This window comes from Xiphophorus couchianus, chromosome 20 (assembly GCF_001444195.1).
Source record: "Xiphophorus couchianus chromosome 20, X_couchianus-1.0, whole genome shotgun sequence".
Taxonomy (NCBI): Eukaryota; Metazoa; Chordata; class Actinopteri; order Cyprinodontiformes; family Poeciliidae; genus Xiphophorus; species Xiphophorus couchianus.
In genome coordinates, this window is record NC_040247.1 from 25,130,501 (window position 1) to 25,155,967 (window position 25,467).

Sequence of the window (25,467 nt, forward strand, 5' to 3'; positions counted from 1 at the left end):
GGCCCGCCCTAATTGCTGAGTGATCAGCGGTAGTCTGGGTGCATGACGGGACATGCAAATGTGCTTCCAAAGAGACGCCGCAGCTCCGCTTTCACAGAGCAGGGGAGCAGGTGAGAAGCGAGGCCAGCTTTACTGCGGCTTAAGTAAAGCATAAGAGGAATACCGCTGCTATTTGTACACCTTCAATTTAGTTTTTCACATTTGTCACATGTCACCTGTTGTCTTTGTTGCGTTTTTCGTGAGGCTTTATGAGGTGAACCAGCACAAAGAAGCACATTATACTCTGAGGAGAAGGCATGAACTCTGAAATCACTTTAAAGTACAAATCTAGAATACACTGCTCAAAAAAATAAAGGGAACACTTAAACAGGTGTTTAACACTTAAAGTGTTCCCTTTATTTTTTTGAGCAGTGTATTATATGTACATGTGTATTTATTTCAAGTATTTTGAGCTTTACCAGGTTTGCAATTCTTTTTTTTTTCTCCATTTTTTTCTTTTCATACTATTCTCAAACTTAAGGTTTACGCAATCCGAATTAGGTCTCTACTTTGACTAGGCCGCATGCTTTGAACTAAGCCATCAACGCAGCTCTGGAACAGTGTTCAAGGTCTCTGCCCTAAAAACAAATACCCGTATATTTCACGTCAATGAACTGTAAAATTGAGACAGGAAAAATCAGTAAATGATAAAAAAAAAAAAAGACGTAGAACTATAAATATGATATGAAGTTGCAGTGAAAACAGCGATTTGTACATTTGTTTTAGAATTTTTTTTATTTTTCCTTAAGTTAAAACGATTCATTTAAAGTAAAACATTGATTCCAGCACCATTTATAACCATAAAATCAACAAAAACAATGCCATGTAAACATGAAAGCAAAAGTGTTTTACCCGTAATTTTACCACAGCTGAAGCCGATTTTTACTGTAGAATTTACTTTTTTCCCCCATCCTTAAGCAGACAGATTAACTTTAAATTCAAAAAGGCAAAACAATGAATAAACGAGGCGGTATCGTCATGGCAAAAGTAACACACCCTGTTATCTTGGCAGAACACTGTGACTTCCACAACGTTGATCCCAATACTCGCCCACTATTCATTACTGGAACGCACGAAAAACAACAAACACACTTCAGAGCCGTAACAGGACATAACAAAGGATTTTAATTCAAGTCATCAGTGTAACTGGTGCTGAAATATTTATATTCATAAAAAAAAGTTGAAAGCCACCTTTTTCTTTTCTTTTCACAATTATCTACTGCTTTGCACTGGTTCATCTAATAAAATCCCCATAAAATAAAACAAAATTTTATGTTATCCTCAAAATGTGACTTTCATGAGCAGCAGCTTCTGAATGAGCAGAAAACTCGGTTTGAGCCGCAGCAGACATTACGCAGCTGAAGTTGTTTACACATGCAGGTCACGTAATGTGACTCGTCCCTCGTAAACTCAAATTAACTCACGAGTCGTCCAAGTGGGACACAAACATTTGTAAACCTCAGCATCCCCTTAGCTGTAATTATTTAGACTACAGTTTGTTCCTCTAAATTGATTAAATTATCTCTGGATGTAAACAGACACAGCTACACAATGTAAGGCAGACTTTTATGTTGTTTTAAGTGACATAAACACAACATTTCGTACCTTTTTTTTTTTTTTATCATATGCTGATATCTTTAGGGAGTTAGTATCATGAATAAAAAAAAAAACAGATTCTACATAATATATGGATAATATTTTGCATTCATTAAAATGTAAACAGTATTATGTAACATAATAAAATATGAAAGAAATTTAAATGTTTTAATATAAAAATCTGAAAAATATCATATGCATTTGTGTTAAGATGCACCGACACATGCAGGTCACGGTGCCCTAAAATTAAAGTCAGAGCCAAGTCACTTAAATCTAGTTTATTCTCAGCTAAAATTAACACTCATCCTGGCCGTGAACACACCATGCCTATAGTGGCACAAGCACAAATTTGAAGAACACCGAACCATTTTCAAAAAGTGAAGGAGCCTGAATACCTATACACACACCAAACCTTTTAGACGACAGGTTTTCATTCTCTTTCAACTCCTTTTGAAACATGTTGAAGTTTGTAGTTATGAAATATGCGAAACGCGTACAGAAAAATTAGGACAATCCCAACACTGTCGTTTGGGAAAATCATTCAACTCTTAAAGGAGACGCTTCCGGGTATTTTGAGGGATTCCTTTCGTCTTTCACATTTCAATCCAGCAGGTGGCGATAATGAGGCTATAAGCTGGTTTTCGAACATCTATGGAATCGCCGAATTAAACGAAGTCATCAAACTGCGACACAGACGCACTGCAGTGGTGAGCGCCACACCTTTGCTCTGTAATAATGTATGTTTGTTGTATTTAGACCTTGTGTTAATGATCTAATTTAACCCATTAGAGCTTCGTTATTAATACAGCTTCTAGAAACAGCTGCTAATATTAAAATGATGAGTGAAGAAGTTAAAAATGTATTTAGCCCCGCAGCTACAGACGGACGGAGCTAACATTAGTGTCTGAACTGCTCATTCGCGTTTATTTCTCAACTTTATTAAACCAAGACTAGTTTCATATACCCTTAGGTCTTTGTTGAGCGCTATTTATAATTGGTCATTTATTATTTTATTTGTTTAAAAGAGTGTTAGAGTAAACCATATTCAATCGGCGCTTGACATGTTGTTAGCAAGACCGTTACTTTAGCTGTAAAGCTAGTCCATATTATGTCATGAAATTACCTTCTGGTTTCACCTGTGACAACATTCGCTACATATGATTGTGTTCTGCCTTTTGCGCATGTATTTTTAGTCTGTAATGGTTAATTTAAATAGTTAAAATGAAAATAATGGGTTGTTTCTCATCTCTGCGCCTTTTCCCGCAGCCGTACACTCGGTGCGCCTTTAACGCATTATGAGTTTGTTCGGAGCGGCTTCCGGCTTTGGAACAGGAGGGACTGGTGTTTTTGGAAGCACGACAACCGACAGCCATAATCCCATGAAGGTGAACTGAAAGAACTCGTTGGACGTAGTGCAGTAATCGTGACTCCCGTGCATCCCTCTCTCACCTGTTCGCCGGATATTCTCTTACAGGATGTCGAAGTGACCTCGCCTCCAGATGACAGCATCAGCTGCATGGCGTTCAGTCCTCCAACCATGCCAGGAAACTTCCTTATTGCGGGATCCTGGGCGAATGATGTGAGTTGGTTGTTGAGTCAATCAGTAGAAATCTATGTCGACAGAAACCAAGGATGGATTTTGTGTACGATTTGTGACCCAATGTGCTTGTTAGAGAGCAGCTGCTGTAAAATGTTGCTACAGTAGAGCTCTAAAGGTCTGTTGTAGTTCCTTACTTTAACTGGGACAAGCTGTCAAATTCATTATTATGGTAGTATCATTGGATGCCGTATTTGTTTTGTGATAAATTATTTAATATCTTTCAAAAAGCTCTAGCATTAGTCACATTTTAAAAAGATGAAGAAAGGGAGCTCCATGTTAAAAATTTAAAAACATTTTTGTTGTATGATGGAAAACATCCTTTTTAAACATGCTAGCAATGAAATTGTGCCAAGTGTGACTAAATAAAGGTTGGTTAGACAAAACATTTTGTGTACTAGTTAAAACGTTTGTGACCAACGTGGAGGACTGCTTTGGGTCATTATCTTGCGTAAAGCCAGACTTGCAGCACTTTCTTTATTTTTTTTCGAACAATTTCTGGGTTTAGAGGTTTTGCTTCAGGACTTGAAGGTGTTTCTCTCAAATCCATCCTGTTGCATGACAAGCAGAGCGCAGCTTCGTTTCCACAACCCGGACAAAAGTCGCACAGTTGCAGTCGCATTTTGTTGTTTCTGTGTGATTTCAGGTGAGATGTTGGGAGGTGCAGGACAACGGACAGACCGTCCCCAAAGCCCAACAGATGCACACGGGTCCGGTGCTGGGTGTCTGCTGGAGCGACGTAGGTGTCATTTTACAAAAATAAAACGACCCACACGGCTCATAAGGGTGCTTGAAATCCTTGAAAACGCTTGAGTTTAAATTAGGGGTTTTCAAGGTTTGGAAAGTGCTTGGTTTATTTATAAAGCCGTTGAAAGTGTTTGATATTTCAGTAGCAGAGTTTTGTAATAAAATGAAATCTAACGCTTAAAGTCCTAAACTTTGACATTATTTACAGTTGAAATGTGATATTTTAGTACAGGTAATAAAAAGACGGACACTTTTTCTCACTGTCTGTAATTAAATCAGACTAAACTCTTCATGTTTTGGGTCAGTTAGAATTAACAAAATGATCTTTTTTTGCTAAATGCCAGAAAACTTGGCAAGAAATTTTTTTGGGGGGGAGATTTTTTGTAACTTTTAATGTATATTTTGTTTAAATATTTAATTGGATCAGCAATATCATTTATCATACCTCGTATTGTATCAGTGTGATGAATATTTATTTTCACAAGACATTAACAGTAATAAATGACGTAATAGTAAATTGAAAGTTTAAAAAAAAAAAAAATTTGTTTTAGTTCATTTGTGTCGTTTTTATCCCCAAAGTTTGATGCTGGAAAAGTTTAAAAACATTCCTCGAATATGCTTGTAAAGTACTCGAATTTTAATGTGGGGAAAGTGTACGGACGCTGAATCCACGTGTTGGATATTTGCTGCTGGATTGCAAAAAAAGCTTATGATGTCATGTTTGGTTTTTTTATTCTGCAGGATGGCAGTAAGGTGTTCACCGCTTCATGCGACAAGACGGCCAAGATGTGGGATCTTAACAGCAACCAAGCGATGCAGATTGCACAGGTTGGCCGAGATCCCGCCGGGTCCGCCCTGCTATCGGCTTGATTTCATCTCACACGTCTCCTCCTTTCTCTCCCCAGCATGACGGTCCAATCAAATCAATCCACTGGATAAAAGCCCCAAACTACAGCTGTGTCATGACCGGCAGCTGGGATAAAACGCTTAAAGTACGACAGCCTTCTTCTGGGTTTCCCACAGAAAACTTGTTAAGCCCGGTGGTAGGAGCGCTAGGGCAGTCATCCTGCAGCCCACCATGTTTTTGAGTTAAAAATGTTTTAAAGTTGAAAGGAAATGTGAAAATATGACTAGGTAGTTATGTGTTATTGGAAGATATTATTCGCAATACCTAAACACCAACTGTAAAGTCTTTAAAAAGGCAAACAAAAAAGCAGTAGTTTCAGACACTAATTGAAGTGTCCAAAATTTGTTGATCCTTTATCCGCCAACTTTATTTGCTTGTTCTTGGCATGTAGACCAGTAAACATCGGCAGTGGTTGCAGAAACTGGTGTATAAAAAACCCCTATAACAAACAAACAATTCTTAGCCTGGTGGCCCGCCAGGCTCATAAAACTCTGTGGGAAAGCCTGCTACTTTAAGCACTTTGAACACATTTGTTTGTTGCATTTATAGAGAAAGTAATTTCGAGTCTGAGACACATCTATCTATCCGTCTGACGTTTTGTCGCATTTAGAAACATTGACGTTTTTCTCTTTAAAGTTTTGGGACACCCGCTCCCCCAACCCCATGATGTCCCTGCAGATGCCCGAGAGATGCTACTGTGCCGACGTTGTAAGTCCGTTATAAACAGCATGAGGTCATTTCTAAAAGCTTCCTGGTGAGAGAACTGACTCACCCTGTTGGACGTAGGTGTATCCCATGGCAGTGGTAGCCACAGCTGAAAGAGGCCTTATAGTGTACCAGTTAGAGAACCAGCCTTCTGAGTTTCGCAGAATAGACTCCCCTCTCAAACATCAGGTGAGCTGTTCTATAACTCTTTGAGGTTTTATATATGTTGCGATGTTTAATTGTTATGCAAATTCAGTGTTGTCTGTATTTTTTATTTTTTTGCTTTTCAGCACCGTTGTGTTGCCATATTTAAGGACAAACAGAACAAGCCAACAGGCTTTGCACTGGGAAGCATTGAGGGCAGAGTGGCGATTCATTACATCAATCCGCCAAACCCGTGAGTTTTTCTAAAACACACAACCCACATACAAGCTTCCTGCTCCACACCTAAAAAAGTAAAAAAAAAAAAAAAAACAACTTTACCGTATCTTCTAATCTTCTTTAGAGCCAAAGATAATTTCACCTTCAAGTGCCACAGGTCCAATGGAACCAACACAACCACTCCACAGGACATCTATGCTGTAAGTTGATCTTCTTGTATTAACAGTTAGGGATGGAATACAGATTTTCTCCACTTTTTGATCCAAGTTTGGCAAAAGCAACTAGCACTACACATCACCAGGAACACATCCCAACTATGGTGAAATACGGTGGTGTCAGCATCATGCCGCTGCTTGTATTCAGCAGAGACAGTGAAGATGGATGGAAATCAGAGGAGTATCCTGAAACATGTTAAACTTCAAAGACACTTGAGCGTTGGGTTGAAGGTTCAAGTCCCAACAGAGCATCAACCCTACACACCGAGGCATAATGGTTTTAGATTAACATGTATTTTTGTGTTATAGTGTCCCGGTCAAAGTCCAGACCTTAATCCAATTGTTAATTTGGGACAAGAAACAGAAATTTCAATTTGACAGCATAAACCTGTCATGAGAGATGCAGCTGTATCGACAAGACAAAGGGCTAAATAGAAATGCGTGCCACACTTTTCAGATTTGTATGTGGAAACCATTTTAAAAAATGATGCATCATTTTCCTCTGTTGGTCTGTCTCATTAAATCTTAATGGGAGACTGTACAGTTATCAACTAGCTAGATTAACAAAACAAATAACTGGATTAATCTTGAATCAGTTATTGAATTAATTGTGGCCTAATTTGGTAATTAACATGAGTTTGCTGAAAAAAACATCTTTTGAGCAGTAATTAAGCCAAAACTGTATGTAATATCTGTATATGTTTCGCATTTAATATAAAGAAAACCTGTTGTCTGTAGACACGTTTTCCCCAAACTCCTCAAATGGCCCAGTTTTAGCTTCACCCAGTTCAAATTCACTAAAAGAATGCTTATATTGTATTTTTCTTAATTAAAAAAAGAATTGAATTGTTTTATTTGTATCTTTCGATATATTTCTAAGATTGTATACAAGAGGCTCGAGTGGTTAAATGAGAAAGCTGTATAAAGTGCCACATTTTTTTCTCCGGTTAATCGTCAGAATAATCGATTATTCCAATCGATCACTAAAATAATCGTTAGTCGTCAGCCTTACTGCACTTCCGTTTCTCCTGACCAGGTTAACGCCATCTCCTTCCATCCTGTCCACGGCACGCTGGCCACCGTGGGCTCCGACGGACGCTTCAGCTTCTGGGACAAAGACGCGCGCACCAAGCTGAAGACCTCCGAGCAGCTCGACCAGCCAATCACAGCTTGCTGCTTCAACCACAACGGCAACATCTTCGCGTACGCCTCGAGCTACGACTGGTCAAAGGTACGAGGCGCACGGTCGCTTCTTCACCTCTCTTTATCGTTTTACTTTTAAAAAAACAAAAGAAAAAGAAACGAGTCCTGATCTTCTAGGGCCATGAGTACTACAACCCCCAGAAAAAGAACTACATCTTTCTGAGGAATGCCGCTGAGGAGCTGAAGCCTCGGAACAAGAAATGGTGAGAGAAGGGCAGCCGCCGTCTTGTTACCGTGGAGACCGTGGTCAATGACTGGGGCTGCCCCATTTCCTGATTGCTGTTGTGGCTCTGACTGTGGGCTCTCAAGGGCATGCATGAATGTGGGCAGTAAGGACACTGACATGATATATTTTTTTTAATTCAGCCTCTCTTTGTAGCCACCCGGTTTGGTAAAAGCACTTTGCACTTTAAATATGTAATGTCGTTTGCTCCAAATGTGTGTGTGCACAAGCTACTCTTGTACTCAAACCAGGTTGTATGTAAAGGATGGAGCCTTCTGTCTTAGCTAAAGAGTCTAGCCTGTAAACATGAAGTATTTAATGTTAAGGAGAGGTACTTAAAGATGTTGTTTATTGGAATATTGAAGTTCAAAAATGAAAAATATCCTAAATACAGAAACCAAGCATATTTTGTAAGCGCTTTGCCTGTAGAATAGCCATTCATCCTTTTGTTCAGAAATAAACGAGCGATAAAACAACCTTCCTGCTCTGTCACTGACTGCTACTTCTTGTCTCCAGATTCGCCGCGGCAAGTCGCACCTCCTGTGGAGAATTGCAGAAGACCTGCTGCTTTACTGTGCGTGTATGCGTTCGAGACATGCTCCTTCCTTTTCGACAGACGTCTGGACCAATGCCGTGGCTCTCTGGTGCCTTGCATGGACCAATCAGAGGGGCCAACCCATCTCGATGTTGCATGATAGTTGGCCTTTTTAAGTTTTTCGTAGAAGGGGAAGAGGGCTTTAATTTGATATTTGTCTTGATATTTTTTTAATGACTATTTCATTGTGTCCAGGTTTGTTGGTTTCCACCCCCACCCCCACCCCAACTTCGAAAAGGTTTTTCATTTTCTTGTAATTTTGCTGTTATTGTTCCATTAAAGATATTGGGATGTAAAATAAATAAGTGCGCCCTCGTAGATTCCAACGTTGCGTTTCGACAAGACAGTCAACTGTGACCAAAAGGATCTCAGTAAAGTTCTGTGTTCGGAGGCTGCAGAACAAAGGGAATATTTAAATATCTCGCCTTACGTTTTGGATGCTAAATGTTTTAACTACTCCCTCTCGCCTGCCTGTTATACTCACAGTTAACCAGCAGGTGGAGTATTTTCCCCAACAGTTTTAACTCAGCAGGACAAATGGGACCAAAGGTGTGTGATGAGACTCTTCCCATCCAGTTCCCCTGGATGGGTCGAGGATTTCAGGAGGATCTGAATGAGGTAGTTGGGGCCACTACAAAGGCCTTGTGTGAAGAGTGGACCAGATCATAGAGGTAGAGGTGCGAGTTAAGTGACTTTTTATAAAGGTCATTAGAGCGTCACCTCTTTGTCAGACTGACCCTAGGTAGTTAGCAGTAGACCTCCAAGGCAACGGTGGCGGAAAGGTTTAAAGCCACCACAGTTCAACGTCCCCGCTACGCTTTCGGAGAACAACCTTCACTTTATCAGGTTCCGCAACGTTTCAGCGAAGCTGCAATAAAATCCCTTCAGGTCTTAAAATCAGCTTGTTCTGCAGGGTTAACGTGTCTCTCTGGAGCTGGAGATGCAACAACTCTTACACATGCAGAAAACAGCCAAATGGATGGAGTGCCAACTAACCTGAGTTATAAAAAGCATTACTTTTCAGATTCTTTGGAATTTAAGCTTTACGTTATGTTTGTTGTGATGTGCCACACTACTACAAGTTGCAACGGGCAATTTGCGTTCAAGACAAAAGCAGTCCAATACCATTATAAACAGACTAGGATATCTCTATGGGAGACATACCCAAGCAATTTATTGAGGCATAGTGGAGTTATGATGCTTATTCTGTATAAATGAATCATTCATGCTTTGCTCAAACTAATAGTGTGGACGTCTGCCACTGATGTCATTCATCGTGACCCCATTTAAAAAATTAAGCAAATAATTGTTGTGCAGTTTGAGTAAGATAGGTTGATCCTGGACACTGTTGAGGACAGCATGCTTTCATCGAAAGGTTCATGGGAGAGGGGAAAACGTCAAAAAATTGCAGAGGATGATTTGATCTTGAATACTTTGAAATGGAAACTAAAAGATAAAAGATGGGGAAGAAAAGAAATGACTCCAGAATATCCAGAGTAATCTCCGTTCTAGATCAAAAAAGCATTAAAAAAAAAACCATTTACTTCTGAGGTGATAAGAAGAAATGCACATTAATTTTGGAATTTTAATTAAATGATCTGGGGCAGAAATACCTGTTCCCACAGTGGTTACATGACCATAATTTCAAAGATTTTCAGAGTAATTAGATTTTTTTTTTTTAGTGGTTTTAAAAGAAACCTCTAAAATAGTTTCCTTTGAAGCAAGAATAGAATGATCCTTTATTGACCCATAGTGAGAAAATGTAGATATCTATCTTTAACAAATGTCCGCTTGTTCCTTTAGATTTAGAACAAGCGTGAACTTTTTTTTTTTGTTTTTATTTTGGAATGCTGTGTTATCAGAATATTAGCACCTCTGGAAATGTTTTCAGTGTATTTCCATGTCATTAAACAAGCACAAGCGGCATGAGTAGAAATTCTCTCTCTGAACATGCTCATTTAGTATTTGAACGCAGAAAAATGAAGATACAATTTTATAAGCTCGTAACAACGAGGGGGAAATTTTTGCTGGGTTTCCGACTTGCAAGTAGAGTGGACCATTACATCTGTCCCAGATCCAAACTCCCACAACTGAGACAATCTGAACACAGCGAATGCAAATGGTCGCACTCAAAAGAGCTCTTTGTTAGTTTCTTTCTGTGTTATCTCACCCGAGTTATGAAAGTTTGTAACGTTTTGTTTTCGAGGGGGTAGCGTTTATCCTGAGTAAATGTGTTACCAACGAAAGAGCAAAAGCATTTCTGCAGGTGTAAACTACATCTAAAATAAGTTTGGTCGCTATTGGCTTAAATTGTAAACATGTTTATAATGTCTATGTTTCTAGACCACATATACCACGTCATATCTGCAAAAGGCAAATTTGTGCTACTAAGTATTACATGTAGGGAAGGCTTTAGGCGACAGGTCGGCGGTATTTCCCCTCCAGTTTCAGAGCAGTCCAGTACAGTACAGGTTTTTCTTTGTGCTCAAAGAGACAAAAGCAGGTGCAACTGGCACCGTGAAACGATGAGCCAATGGGAGGACCCGCTTCAACAGTTGTGCACGAAGAGTCCACGCTCATTGGCCAACAGTTGTGCTGGGGGGTGGAGTCATATCGTTTGGTATAAATACTCCTAGCACGGTTTCTCGTCATGACTACAAACCCGGCTAGGTGTGCTGGCTGTTGACGGCTTACACGCGGCGTGAAGCGCGGATTCCTACAGGTTGTCGCAACTTTTTTTTTTTTTCTTTTCTTTTCTTTCTTACTTTTTTTTTTTTTTTTTTGTGTGTGTAATTTTACCAGAGTCTACAGAGAGCGAAAACAAAACGGCGTCGCTCCACTAGAGATTTAGAGCGTGGGTTTTTTTTTTTTTTGATGTCGGCGGAACTGTTGAGCGCTTAGTGTAGTAGTTACTCTGTGTGCCTCGGTCCGTCTCTCCGCCTTGACCAATGCTCCTGCATCAGTACATGAACGGATCCCTGGAAGTCATGCCTCCCACGCCGGTCCAGAAAGACACCACGTTCACTAAAATCTTCGTCGGCGGGCTGCCGTACCACACGACTGACGCCTCGCTCCGAAAATACTTCGAGGCTTTCGGGGACATCGACGAGGCCGTTGTGATAACTGACAGGCAGACCGGTAAATCCAGGGGCTACGGCTTTGTAAGTATGAACAACACGCACTCGTTTTTGCTTAGCTCCATCAAACCTGGCTTTTTTAATATTTTTTTTATACACTTATCATCCAAGTTTCTGTCAGTTTGTAAAAAGTTGTTTTCTGGGTCATTGGCTGTAGAACACGTTTAAAGTCTGAAGTCAGTCGTGCAGACGTCGCAGGCTTAAACGCACAATTGCGCAGCATCTTTGTTTTTGTCTTGCCTTGTTGCCTGGTTGGCTGTTCTTTTCGATTAATGAGGATGAGGGATCACAGAAGTTGATGGGTAACTAAGAAGATTATATTTCAGCATATGTCTAATGTCCACTCCTCATTTATAACCCCCCCCCCCACCACCACCTCCCCTCAACCCTGAGCAGCCCCAGCTTATTGCTCTGGAAGTGTGTAGAGAGAGAGAGAGAGAGAGAGGCTGGACTCTTTGCTTGCTTTATATGGTTATTTCAGAGCACTGGGGAGGTTGACCTTGCACACTCTGGCTTTCCATTGTCAGGAACCAGAAGACATGATTTACATCACAGTTCGGGCTGCTGAAAAGGGGACATTAAGATGCATGCTAGAGTTTTCAGAAAAATCTCTTCAGATGTAGTTTTTCTGCTATAGAACAACCTGTCATGGTCGGTTTAAATGATTTAATCGGGTTAATGTCAATAGCTAATCAACACTGAAATATTTGCAAGTGCTCTTCATTCTGACTCTGCATGTCAATAATGACTCCATCAGTTTCGATAAACTATTGCTGCCCAAATATTCAAAATCTTAGTGACCAAGTTTTGAGAACTGGAGATGGAGAATATGCAGGTTAATTATAATCATTTGTCGTATACAACATTCAACAATGTTATCACAATTTCATGATTTCCCCCCGCCCCCCAATTTATACCCTCATTTTGTACCACTACATTGCTGTTTTGTCCATGTTTACCTCCAATATGTACCCTGTCCATATGGTACCAGTTTGTTTGCCTCCATAGTTGGGTATGTTGATGAATTATGAGCAGTCCATTGAAATGTCAAATCTATTGTATACTTCCATTGTAAATTTCCTGGAAACTCCAGGGGGGGTCAAAATATATAATCTCTGCAAAATACTCAAAACCCGCCCTACAAAAACTTGTAGCTGTCTTCTTTTAATAGTTTGAACACTAAATATACCTCAATATGCATTAATGTGCACATTGGAAACGCTTCAGCCAATCAGCAGGAAGAATTAAATTGGGCGCCTGGATTGGCTGATTTGCAAAGTATTACTTCGGCTATGTATTTCAGCTACCGAAACCTGTGTCTTTTGCCTGTTTTTAGTAGAAAAATAAGCAACTTGGCAAATTATCGGCAACTAATTTGGAGATTATTTCCACAGGAAAGTTCGCGACTGGGTGAATCCACGGATACGGAATAGATGTGGCCCTGCGGTCCATATAGTTTTGGTTATGGTCCCCTTTTTGGGCTAGTTGAGTGAAATATGACAGGTTGTGCATCACAATCGAACCAAAACGGCAATCGGAGCAAAGTGAGTTCCTACTGCTTGATGTCGCTGGACTCGTTTAACCGCGTTCACTTACAGCATGAGGAGACGGTTGAAAATGACATTGGATCCTGATTCTCAAAGCAGGATTCAAAATCAAACGCTGGAGGTTGGACTCGACGGGATCGCTATGTCAATATCTAATAAAAGTGGCTGCCAATGGTTACTAATGCAACCTGATCAGGCTGATGTGTGATCTTTGTGGTGCCATCCAGCCAAATGCTGACAAACGGGAACCATTTTTGTTTTGGGTTCTTCTTTTTGTCTTTCTTCTTTTTTCTGTGAAATCCTGCTGTAGAAATCCATACTTCGTTACCCAGCTTTCATGTCAACTTTTCATGTTCCAGTTTTAGAAACCGATTACATTTTCTTTGATCTAATCTCTCTGGACCAATGAAATCATCCTAGCATTTTTAGCTGCTCCTTGTTATCCCAGTTCTTGGAGTTCTGTGGGAAAATGACTCTTGTTTATAATTCCATAACTTCAACAACTTCTTCTTTTTAAAAACAACAAAAAAAAAACACAACTCGAAATGATCCAAGATTCTTTGCAATACCGGGTTTTTATCTGCGTTAATAGGTGATTTATCTGGTCCCTGGGAGATGAAACCATAAAGAACAGAAGCAGCAGTTGGGGAGGAAAAAAAAAAAAATGCAAATATTTACCAGAACTTAGCAGAGACGCTTCAGCTCGGCTGTCTGATCGGGCCAAAGAAGGAGTGGAAAACGGTTCCGTGTACCTCTAAAGGGGAATTGGAAGACAATTGTTCCTTGTTTACACGTAAGCTGATGAAAGTCGGAGGGGGAAGCTGTCCGGTGAGTCGAGCAGGTACCGACCGGCTTTCTGTCGGTGGGCCGGCATTTCAGGTTAAACGGGCTCTTCGTCAAACGGTGCGGGTTGCTTCCAGGGATGTTAACCTCACCGGTTTTTACTCCTGGGTCGCTTTTTGTTTGCTTTTTGCTTTTTTTCTGTCTGGCTTGAAACAAGAAGGAGCCTGAAGCTAAGTGCACTTTTTTTTTTTTGTCTTAAACACACTTCAGAGGTGGATTAGCGGACCCCCACCTCCCAGCACCACCCTAACCCCGCAGCAAGGCGCTTCACTGTAAACACAGCCTGTTTCCTTCCTGTGTGTTCACAACACAGGCGCCGCAGTGGGCTTTGTTCCCAATAAGCCTCACCGTAAAAGATGCAGAGTGTCCTCCGAAACTATTCAGCTCCATGTTCTGTGATAGGGTCGGATCATGTGCGGAGGAGACGGAGAACTGGCAGGGATGTGGCAATTGAGGCAGAAGGGCTCGTCTAATGCCAGGAGGGAGCCGGGGGGAAGGGGTGGGGTGGGCTAATACCAATCTCCTTATTTTGTTCCTAATTGGATAAGCTCCTTGTTGGCCAGATCCATATTTCAGCAGCTCTGCCCATGTCTGAGTGGCAGTCATAGGCTGGCTACTGCTGCTGTGGGCATTTTTTATTTATTTATTTATTGCCTCAGTGGTAGTTTTCTGATTTTCTTCATATGAACGGGCCCAAACTAAGTGAGAAGATCAGGGTGCACGGGGGTTTCTAATAAGTTGCCATTTCAAAACTACTAAAATCCGAACCACATCTTTCCTATGATTTAAATTCAGTCTGAGATGACAGAAAAAGCACAGTCTGTCAGCTGGCTGAAAGAAACTGCTGTATTTTTGACAAACTGTGTCTTTTTTTGACACATATCCAGCCACAAATAACCAGTTTTAGTGTAGAAACTCAAGAAGCGCCACCCAATGCAATTTTCTAAACCGGTTGTCAAGCTAAAGGCCGCTGGTACCGGAGCAGTTAGCCCTATTTCTGAACAAGCAAATATCAGCTTTTTTTAAAAACTGGTCTTTCTTAAAGTGGACCAGTTGAAATCCTGTTGCACATGTTTTGTTTTGTTTTTTTCTACGATTCTAAACCATGATTGATTATCAGTTGCGTCTGTGGTTGCCAGGTGACGATGACTGACCGAGGAGCTGCAGAGAGAGCCTGCAAGGATCCCAACCCCATCATAGACGGTAGAAAGGCCAACGTCAACCTGGCGTACCTGGGCGCCAAGCCCCGCAGCCTGCAGACAGGTGAGATACAGAGGGGCTGCGCAGAGCTCAGACTAGCTAGAAAGTATGGGGGGGGTGCTACGTCTTTGCAGACAGTGATGAGTGTTGAGGTCTAACAGTTCCACAATTCAACAATTTTGCAGTAAATATCTATGTTTTTAAATGTTTTTATATAGGTTAAGTCAATGTATAATGACTGTATTAAGTAGAACAGATAACTGTGTATATAAAACACATGTGAAATGATGTGTAATTATGCTGGTATTTAATTATAAAATATGTCCTGTGCTACAGAGCTTGAATCTAAACAGTCACTGTGGTTTGTTAAATAGAGCCTAGCATTTGATTGGCTAATCTGTGTGTTAATCTGCATGTTTAGCAGTGTTAGCTCTACACACTGAGACTGATGGATAGAATAAGTGACAATGTTCTGCAGCACAGGAAAATGAAATGAGTCAATAAATACTGGAATACCTGCAATACATTTGATTTCACCACAATAACATTAAATTAATGGTTTTAACATTTTATGTACTTTTTAATGAAATACTGAATTTTTAAAATCATTTTAATGATTTATTGCAATGTGACATTTTATGGGGTGTCTATGCATCCTTAAAAAGTGTTACATTTATGTATCTACAAGTAAGGCCTTAAAATGTCTTAAATTTATTTTAAAAAGTAAGTTGGCGTTAAATATGTTAATCACAGGTTTTAAATTTTGTCGTGGCAGGACTATTTATTCTTTTATTTTCTGGTTTGTTTTTCCCACGCCGCTTTTCTCAGGCAAAGGTTTGAGTCACACCCAGACATTTTTATTCCATGCGGCTATCGCTAATTAGCTCCCGACATACTCTTGATAGCTAGCTAGAGAGCTAGCTTTATTGCATCCATCCTGACTAAGTGTAAATTTATCGCCGGTGGGCTGGATGAAGTTCATCGTCGCCACCAACTCACTTCTGTCGTCAACCCAAACGATGATGTGGGCATTCTGCGCCAAACAAATTCTTTTGTACATTTCTGTCATGATACAGGTCTTAAGTTTCACTTTTAAAAAGCCTTAAATTTGTTGATGAAACCTGAAAACCCTTGTTTTATCCCACCAGTGCAGCAGGTAGGGGTGGGCGACATAATGGGGGACATAAAGTTTTATCACGGTATTTTGTGGTAGCATTGTGATGATGATCAAAGTAACAATAGGAACTATTTGTTGCTACTTTTTTACGTAACTACATGGCTGTGACAGCACAGCATCGATAACCCCACAAACACAAACGCCGCTCTTGGAAAAACACACCACTTCTATAGGACATCGATCACATCCAAAAGTGCGATTTGCATCTCTAAAACGCCCACAGTGACTGCATTTATTCATATTTATTGATGCTCCATCGTTGAACAAACATTGGAGAAAAACAAAACAGACAGAATTTATTGTGACTATTGTAAATCAAAAATCTTGTACGAAATTTCTGCCGATAAATGATAGACATTATGATAAATGCCCATCGTCCCTAGCAGCAGGTATAGTGGAGAGAAAGCGTCTGACAGGGCTGCTGGACGCCTAATTGTTAAAAAACTGGCTGTTTTACAGGCTAACAGACAAATTGTTGCTGTTTTTAATTTGCCGGGTCACATGATCACAGCCTGCAGCTCCATCTAGGAACTCGCATACCTCGGATTTAAGCGACAAATGCCACGCAGCTCTGAAACGGCGTGTATGTTTTCTTTGCTTGCTTTCTGGAACATTTGAAATATTTCTTCCATGGTAGGCTGGAAACAGGCCGTGCCTCTGTGTCTCAGTGCCCTCTGTGCATTGTTCTTCTGCTCCTCCTCTGTAAATGCAGATGTGTGTCTGACAGCCATCCTCCTCTCTTCTCCCTCTCTCTCTTCCAGGCATATCCATCGGAGTGCAGCCCATCCACCCGGCACTCATCCAGAGGCAGTATGGGTAAGTGAGCAGGGAGTGGGCGCTTGTTATGCTCTCTGCTATTATGCCACCGGGCTGCTATTTCTTTGACAAAACGCAGCCTCTGGAAAGCACACGCCAGTTCCAGTGTCGACACGCAACTCCAGCCTCCCCTCCATTAGCATACATCGAGTCCCGTCTGGGGCAAGGAGGCCGTAGAGATCTCCGTGGTAATGGACGCGCGTTCCAGAGGTGAACGTGTGACTCACTCGTTAACCTCCGTGAGGGGCCTCCTGACTCGTGGTCCAGCCCGAGCGAGCTCCGTCACCGACGGGGGAGTTCTATCAGCGTTGTGGAAAATGGGGGGCGGGAAAATCCACAGAGTCTGGAAGCCACGGTCGGCCGAGCAGCTAACGACCATTTCACTGTTATGACTCTTCTGACTCCCCCTGCAGCTCTCAGATATCAAGCTCCAAGCTGCAGCCCAAGGCCTGTTTGGATTTTACATGCACAGCCTCCTTTTCTGTTAGAAGAGCAGGAGTTCAGGAAGTTAATCGGAGTGAGTTGTTTGGCATTTGTTGTTGTGGTTGCGTGAAATTCCAAGTCGCTTAATCTGCTAGCAAATAAAGTTAAACAGTAAGAGCATAGTTACTTATCAGTATCAAGTTTAGATGTTGTTTTTTATTTTTGTGGTTGTAGAGTAAATTGATTTTAAATTTAGCAATTTAGTTTCAAACTAACATAATGCCAAACGTCATCTTAAAAAAAATGTAATCTTATCATAATGCAGGGTTTCCCCCAGAAAACTTGCTAAGCCCGGTACTCGAGGTGCTCGGACAGTCATCCAGCTGGCCGCCATGTTTTTGGGTTAACATGGCGGCCTCGCCTCCCCTTTTTCTGCGTTATTGGAAGACTGGAAGATTGAAACCTAAACACCTACTATAAAGTCTTTAAAAAAGGCAATAATAATAATAAAAAAAAACAACTAAAATAAATAAATAATGCTAAGCCTGTTGTGGGCACAAGTAAAGCCAGGCTTATAATACAAAGTGGGAAACCTTAAAAATGTTACTTATTTCAGTAGTTTTGTTGAAAAATGGACACAGTTTATATAGATTTATAACAGATGGATCTATTTAAGGTGTTTATTTCTGTTCATCTCGATGATTGCAGCTTGCAGCGAATGAAATTTAGAATACTGCTGACAAACAACTTGTTCTAACTCTGAGGAGTTGGTTTCCAAATGAAGTGTAAAATCTACTCTGAAAAACCGACTTTGGCCCACTGAGTCACAGTCCGGTTCTTTTTCTCTACTTCAGAAAGTGACTTAATATGAGGAATCTCCACAGAACTGCTGACAGGTTCTGATTTTCCCTTTTGCTCCTTCCTCTCTGCTTCCCACCAACATGGCTGGATCAGGACGTGTATAGCACCTCCAATAACCAGCTTCTTTACCAAAAACCTTTTTGCGGGTTACCCTTCTTTTGGAGGGTGTGGGATAGTAACTCTTCCTTTTAATCAGTTATTAATTTTATTTATTGTAGAGAGGTAATAACCAGAATTTTTGAGAAAATCTAATTTGGGTTGTCACTGCAGCCTATAATTAGCAAAGTTAGCTAAAATAAACACTTTTATATGTGAAACCAGCCTATATAATTTTTAAACTCCCATTTTCTGAATACAGTGAAATTAAACTTTTTGGTTTGTATTGAGATGGTTGTAGTAACGTCGGATGAAGAGCTTTAAAAGGATGAGATGTTCATAGAATTCCACAAATAAGTAAAATTAGAAAAAAAGAGAAAAAAAAAACTTGGCAGGATTTTGTATCTGCTTAAATTAGCTGGAGTCCCACTAGGAACACGTCCCATCATGTTCCAAAACCTCAGGGGGGAGGACAAAGGAAAGTCCCGTCCATGTCAACGTCCCGCCGGTCCAGAGAGGGTTGGACAAACTCTGAATGTTTCCTGTGTTTTGCTCGACTGCTGTCTGAGGCGTGTGCCCAACAGGTGCTGCTCCCCTCCACCCTCAGTAACTCCACCCTCCGTAATCTCCTGTGACCACCGCCCCTGAGACGTTCCAAGGCTCGCCCAACACCTGTCCTCCCGAGGTTCCTCTGCACGGCTCGAGTGTTGGACACGGAGACGTTGCTAAGGATGCAGATTGCACAAGGGGGGGGGCTTTTCTTTCCTACCTCCCCCTCCCCCGACCCCACGACGCTTGTGGACATATGGCGAGAGGAAGACGGGGTGTTGAGCAGGATTTTGAGCTGTGCGCTGATGCTGCATGTAGAGACTACTGTGGATAAGGTGTGGACTGTAAGGGAGGGGTGGGCCGACGGGGTCACCAGAGCTGCGGCCTTTGTAGACGACTCATCTCTTGTCTCGAATCGACTCCTTCCCTCCATCCTGTTGGATTCTTGCCACTTTTTTTCTTTGTTTTTCTTCTTCCATTAGAGTCCTCCCTCCATTTCTGAATCCGATGGAGTCTCTGAAAACCGACACCTCTGTGAGACTTGGAGGGGGATTGAGAAGTAGAATCAAAGGGGGGGGGGAGAGAGGGAGATCCTCTGACTTAATGTTTAATGGGGCGCTTCCATGGTAACTCTCCTCTACAGGTGTCAAATAAAACACCTTTGTCCCCCCCCCTGCCGCTCCCCATTCAAAGAACCGTTGCAGTTCTTCCGGGGGGGAGACGTTTTAAGAGGTGGGCTTTACCTCATCCACACCAACCCAGTTCAGTCTTGCCTGGTTTCACACTTCACGTCGCATCGAGTCATGCGCTGGAGACCATCCGTGAGATATTTAGCTGCTTGGTGCGACGTCTCTTAGGCATTTTCCTTTTTTCCCCCCCAGCAGCTCATTATGTTTCTCCCCTCATTGACGAACGCTCCAGCCTTTAGACTGGCTCGCTCTTTGCCAGCCAGCGTTTTCTGGCGAGCCCGTCTCTCCGGTGTCCCAGCCTGCCACTCAGCGCCCCGCTATGACCAGCCGTCAGCAGAAATCCAGCTTACCAACAATATTCCGGCTGTCATCTATGGCCTCTCTCCCATCGTTTTTGTTTTTATTTTTTACTTGTTTACGCAGCGTGCTTGGCATCTATGCTGCCCCCTGGACTCGCTGTGATCCCAATCCCTGCTTTTTCTTCTCGTCTTTTATTCCTGCACCAGAGCAGCGGTCCACCATCATCCTGTCTTACGCAAGGTTGAGGTCGTTTAGAGTTGGCGCGAGGGCTTTCATGCCCCGCAGCCAATGACGTTCAGTCGTCTCCCAAGGCTGAAGTGTGGATGAAGCTCCCCAGTGGTGGGATTTTTACTTCCTCTGAATCCCCTATTGTCCATAGCCTGTATGTTCCCTTCACTTCTCATTTACTTTTGTTTAGTACACAATTCAAATGTTCATGCACTGTTTAACACATCCTTGTTTCTTGTTTTTATTTTTTTGCTTTTGTAGATTTTTATATGGGCATTTAAGGTCCAACTCTCCTTTCAGTTGCACGAGGATTCACGTTGACCCCAAGCCTCTTTTTTTTCTTCTTCTTTTTTTATTTGTGTGCAAATTAATCACTTTAATTTCATTTTTATGCCACGGTTGCCCTCTGCTGCCAGCTGACCAAGTGCACCAGTTCAGGATCAGGTGATGCCCTCATTTTGGGAAAATATCTGCCCACACTCTCCTGCCTCCCCTCAGCCAGCCTCTCTACAAGGTGCCAGTGACGGCTTGAGAGTGCAGTGCAGTGTGCTGTGATGGACTGGAGTGTCTTATCTTTTTTTTTTTTTTTTTTTTCCCTCTCCTGTTTGTGTGATATGAACTGAAGAGCTTATGCTGACTGCGGTGTGACTCTTTCCCTATTATGGCATGGTTTGGGGGTTTGCAGTGGTAACTGGTGTGTGAGCAGAGGTAACAGCGCGTTTGTGTGCGCAGGAAGTATGTAAAGTGAGTACATCCTTATCCAGTGCCTTGGGAGTTTTATACTCTGGATTTTTCACAACTTGTTGCATTACAGCCACAGGCTTCAGTGGGTTTTATGTGATGGACCAAACTGATGACGTATTCTGAAGTGGTGAGAAAATTATATATGGCTTATCAGGGCTGGGCAATGTGGTGTAAAAATTAAATCTTGATTACTTTCATATCAAATCCAATTTTATTTCTTGCCTTTTTTTCCTAAAAAGAAATGAATGACAAAAAAATGTTAGTAAATTATTATTTATCATTTTCAATCATCCCCATGTGTGAGTTGACCTAAATTCAAATAAATAGCTGTAAAACAAGCTTGACAAACAAACTTAGGCATTGGATGTGATGACATCACTCTGAACTGTATTTCCTATATTTTCTATATTTGTCACCCAGCCCTAGTCGACACATTATTTGTGTCAACTAATAACTAGGGCTGGTTTAGAATTTTTTTTTTCTCATTTGAGCAGAACACCACATTGCACATGCTTACTGTGTCCCAGGCAGACTACAAATGGACATTATATATATATATATATATATATATCTGAAACTCCTCCAGAGTCATTATGGGCCTCCTGGCTGTTTCTCTGATTATCATTATCACTACTTTGTGTTGGTCTACCACCTAAACTTCCAATAATACGTTGAAGTTGCTGGCCGTAATGCGACGACGTGGAGAAACGCCAAGCAGCATAACTTCACAAGGCGCTCTACATGCATGCTTTGATTTCGTAGGTGACTTTCATAAGCAATATTTATCTAATGGGACCTGCTTGCAGCGGCAAAACGGTGAAACTGAGTTGACTTTGATGGTTCCTTGTATGCAACTGAAGTGTGACATTTTTTTTGTTTGTTTTTTTTTGCCACCTTAGCTCTCCGTGCTGTTTTTGCTCTAAGTCTGTAATGTCAAGGGTTCAAGATGTCTCTAGAGCCAGAACCGTCAACTCCTTGATATGCAGCGTTGGTCAACCCTACCTGCTTTGTTAGAGGGTAGTAGGAATGGGGAACGTTTTTTATATTTTAATCTCACCTGAAAAACATTTCTCTTTCTTCTGTGGATAAACGCTGTTCATCCACCAATCACTCCCACCCAGCAGCCACCGGTCCTGATCAGCTCCCCAGCCACCACCACCACCTGTGAGACTGTGTGTGTGTGTGTGTGAGGCAGAGTTACAAACTGATTGAGAACTAAAAGACTCACTTCTGCCCTCCCTTAAAGCACTTCCCCTTTTTTTTCTTCTTTTTTCTTTTTTCCCCTCTCCCGTTTCTGTGTGTGTGTGTGTGTTCAGAGGGTGAAGAGCAGCAGCTGTTAAAACATTGCTGATGCCTGAGCTTGAAAAGCTGCCAGTAACGGCTGCCTCTGTCATTTACCCCCCCACCCCCCTGCTTGTCCCTTTCGTACAGCGCAGGAGGTCCGACCCAACAGGTTTGGTGGTTGTTGTTTTTTTTTTTTAACTCATTGGTTTACACAGAGAATTGAGTCACCTTCGATACTAACCTCTTTGTTTAATTGTTTCTAGGGCTGGGCAATACATTTTTATTTTTAAAATCGATTAATCAGATATTTGGTTTTTGAAGATTTATGTTTTGGAAAATTATATTTGTTTTTCCCACCAATCCACCGTTTGTGTTTCCATCGTTCAGAGTGATGTCAGCACGCACAGGGTGACAATCAAAAAAAGTCATGTTTTGATTCTTCTGTTTATTTGCAATTTGAATTCAGGTCAACTCTACAACGAAATATTAAAGCCAGGCTAAAATTTATTTATTTATTTTTTTTTAATTACCAGAATAAAGTCCTAAGAATTAAAATGAGGAATGTTGGACACCTCGTGAAGTTATGCTTTGGTATAACATCATCTTTTAACACGTCAGAATCTAATTATTATCAGTAGCAAGTCTTTGAAATAATCAAGCAAATGACTGTTTCCAAGAAATGCACAAACTGAGCTAATTGGATAAGTAAGCTTTTCTTTTCTCATTTAAACAATCTTTTTCGCACAATTTTACGATGTTTTTTTTGTGAAATTCTTTTTTTTTTTTTTTTTTTTTCTGCTAATATTCTCAGAGTGGAACAAAAATTCTCGTAGCCTGGCCCTAACCCCCCTTTCTGCGTGTCTCTGTGCAGGTTGGCCCAGCCGTACATCTACCCCCAAGCGTTCGTGCAGCCCAGCCTGCTGCTGCCCACTCAGGTGTCGGCTGCCTCGGTCGGCACCAGCCCCTACCTGGACTACAGCTCAGCCTACGCCCAGTACGCCCACGCCGCCTTCGACCAGCAGTACCCTTACGCCGCTTCTCCGGCCGGCTTCCTGGGCTACGGTTACACCACCAGCCCCACAGCGTCCGCCGGCCCGTCCGCCGCCGCCACCACGGCAACAGCCACCGTGCACCCCACCTTGCCCTCCGCCACCGCCCAGGCCCCGACCTTCCTGCACTACGCCCCTCAGCAGCACATCCAGCCAGAGAGGATGCAGTGAAGTCAGAGGCGACGGGGGACGGCAGGGTGACAGGAAGTGGAAGAGGACAGAAGAGCTGACCCCTTTAGGGTACCACCGCTGTCGTCAGCAGCAGGTTTCAGGAAAAACAATGTCGGGATTATTGCACTATACGACTAAGATGGGCTGCTTGCTCATTGGTACAAGGGGAGGGAGGACTGCTGGGAGTACAGGAGGGGAAGCCGAACCAGCATTCAGTATGTGGTTGCTTCCAAGGGCTTCCAGAACATGACACTTCAATTTTTTATCATTATTATTATTATAATTAATATTATTTTATTGTTCTCTATTATTGTATTATTAATGTCTTTGTCACTATTCGTTTGCCATTATTATCCATGTTGGCGTCGTTTTGTAGCTCAATCAGCAGAGGTCATGCATGTCCTTGCTAGATATTGGTTTATTTATTTTTTTATTTTTCTCAAAGTCCAGAGCGTCTTGGCTGGACACGGCAGACATTTTGAAGATGCTGAGGGACGTTCATGTTAGTCTTTTTTATTTGTTTTTTTTTTCTATGACGGCGATAGAGAAACGCAGCAGAGCTCTGCCTCACCAACAGACGTCCACAACGCAGGAACACCAGGAGAGATTTCAACTCAGTGACTGCACAGCTTTTTTTTTTTACTCCCAATATTTGATTTCAAGAGGCCTTAATAAATGGATATAAAACAAAGAGAATCTCCAGATAATTTTTTCCTGTGCCTCTCCACTCTAAACCAAGTTTAAGGACAGAGAGCCCCTTTTGTAACAGAGCTAACTTCGATTTGATGTAGATAATCATAAACAGTATCGGAGGGGGTGAGGAGCTGTGTGTATCGATGAGGTCGCCGACACTGAGCAAAAACACCAGTGTTTTTATTTCTGTTTCTGTACTGAGATGGTTGGACTGTTGCTCCATGTACAGCACATTCAGATGTCACCACCTGCATTTTTCAATATTTATACGTAGGTATTTATAAGAGGTACTAAGTTTAAAAAAAAAAAAAAAAAAAACTTTTTTTCCTTTTTTTATTTTAAAGTTTGTTATTGTGATTGTAGTTGTGACGCTGACGTCATTTAACTCGCAGTCGTTTGCTGCAGATCCACAAAGTGTCGTCGTTCTTTTCATCATATTACCAGTGGATCTTTGACTGGGTTCATTGGAAATTCTTTTTATTTTTTAATTTTCCAGTAAGATTGTTCTTTACAATCCTTTGAAACAAGCCATAAAGAATAAAAATTTCTACTCAAGATGCCCTCTGGCTGTTCTTTTTTTTTTTTTTCATGATAAAGGAAACAAAAGTCACATGGAGACCATGTAAATAAGTAAAGAAAAATAGTGCGGCTCAACAATATTTACAGAAAAATACACACCTTTTTTAGAGCAACAGAACCATAAGTAATTTGCTGGTTGATTAGTCAGGCTAAGCTAGCTTGCAGTCTGCTGCTTTACACATTATGCAAGCTGATCTTCTGGAGTTTTAATAAAGTTTATAATAACTTTTAGCTTCTACACTAACTGCTGGTGTCTTTAGTGGTGGCAAATATTTCATAACAGCTGAATTTGTCACGCAGCATGCTGTCAGTGTGCAGCAACTCAGAGGTTATAGGGTGCAGTTATACGTGTTTGTTATCAAGGCTGTCAGGAGCAGCACATCAGCCAGGGGGAGGGGGCCCAGACCCTTTTTATCAAGCCACAACACCACCACCACCACCTGCCAGGGAGGCTGGGTGTTCCCTTGGGCCGGCACATGACGTGGCCTTGCTAGTTTACTGAGACGTTTCTGTTTTGAAGGAATAAGGAGAGCGCTAGTAGCAAAGTTGTTAAGGGGATAGTTCATCTTTTTAAGACTCTCTAAACCCAGATTAGTTAGTCGCAGACACTGAAGGGTAGTATTGCAGGTGATTAAAAAAAATTAAATCAATTTTATTTTAAAATTTACCCTTCTTTACATTTTTACCTCATGGGAACACTTTTCTTATATTCTGTTCTGAGTATTCAAGAAGGGGTAAATAATGTCTTTAGAAATAATGGCCCAAGTCAGAAATAGTAAAGGTGGTTGTAAAATAGCCTTTGGGTAAAACCGCCATGACGTTTTTATATCTTTGGTAGGATTGGGTAATAAATCATAAACAATGTGATAAACA

The 25,467-nt window shown here is 41.5% G+C and overlaps 2 protein-coding genes across 5 annotated transcripts; both read left to right on the forward strand.

Annotated features, from left to right (window-relative positions):
- The first annotated feature begins 2,213 nt into the window (after nt 1–2,213).
- Nucleotides 2,214–8,526, forward strand: rae1 (ribonucleic acid export 1). 4 transcript variants are annotated; one of them, XM_028002755.1, is made up of 13 exons: nt 2,214–2,342; nt 2,902–3,020; nt 3,110–3,214; nt 3,879–3,971; nt 4,721–4,807; nt 4,885–4,971; nt 5,523–5,594; nt 5,673–5,780; nt 5,882–5,988; nt 6,097–6,172; nt 7,224–7,418; nt 7,508–7,593; nt 8,130–8,526. In XM_028002755.1, coding segments are annotated over exons 2-13 (1,107 nt in total). In that variant the 5' UTR covers nt 2,214–2,342; nt 2,902–2,930; the 3' UTR covers nt 8,131–8,526. The 4 variants fall into 4 exon arrangements, with proteins under 4 accessions (XP_027858556.1, XP_027858553.1, XP_027858554.1 ...); XM_028002752.1 differs by lacking the exon at nt 8,130–8,526 and having other exon boundaries at nt 7,508–7,597; XM_028002753.1 differs by lacking the exon at nt 8,130–8,526 and having other exon boundaries at nt 2,257–2,372; nt 7,508–7,597.
- A 1,690-nt stretch (nt 8,527–10,216) lies between these two features.
- LOC114135448 (RNA-binding protein 38-like) lies at nt 10,217–24,572 on the forward strand. The gene is made up of 4 exons (XM_028002756.1): nt 10,217–11,369; nt 14,875–14,998; nt 16,874–16,928; nt 22,974–24,572. Exons 1-4 carry the CDS (start codon nt 11,157–11,159, stop codon nt 23,320–23,322), a joined length of 741 nt encoding a protein of 246 aa, XP_027858557.1. The 5' UTR covers nt 10,217–11,156; the 3' UTR covers nt 23,323–24,572.
- Nucleotides 24,573–25,467: the final 895 nt, after the last annotated feature.

Excerpts from the sequence above, each read along its gene's own strand:
- rae1 (XM_028002752.1), top strand. The coding sequence starts at position 2,931 with ATGAGTTTGTTCGGAGCGGCTTCCGGCTTTGGAACAGGAGGGACTGGT. Across the intron at positions 5,595-5,672 it reads GATGCTACTGTGCCGACGTT|GTGTATCCCATGGCAGTGGT; the intron begins GTAAGTCCGTTA and ends TGTTGGACGTAG. Across the intron at positions 7,419-7,507 it reads CGAGCTACGACTGGTCAAAG|GGCCATGAGTACTACAACCC; the intron begins GTACGAGGCGCA and ends CTGATCTTCTAG.
- LOC114135448 (XM_028002756.1), top strand. The coding sequence starts at position 11,157 with ATGCTCCTGCATCAGTACATGAACGGATCCCTGGAAGTCATGCCTCCC. Across the intron at positions 11,370-14,874 it reads AATCCAGGGGCTACGGCTTT|GTGACGATGACTGACCGAGG; the intron begins GTAAGTATGAAC and ends TGTGGTTGCCAG. Across the intron at positions 14,999-16,873 it reads GCCCCGCAGCCTGCAGACAG|GCATATCCATCGGAGTGCAG; the intron begins GTGAGATACAGA and ends TCTCTCTTCCAG.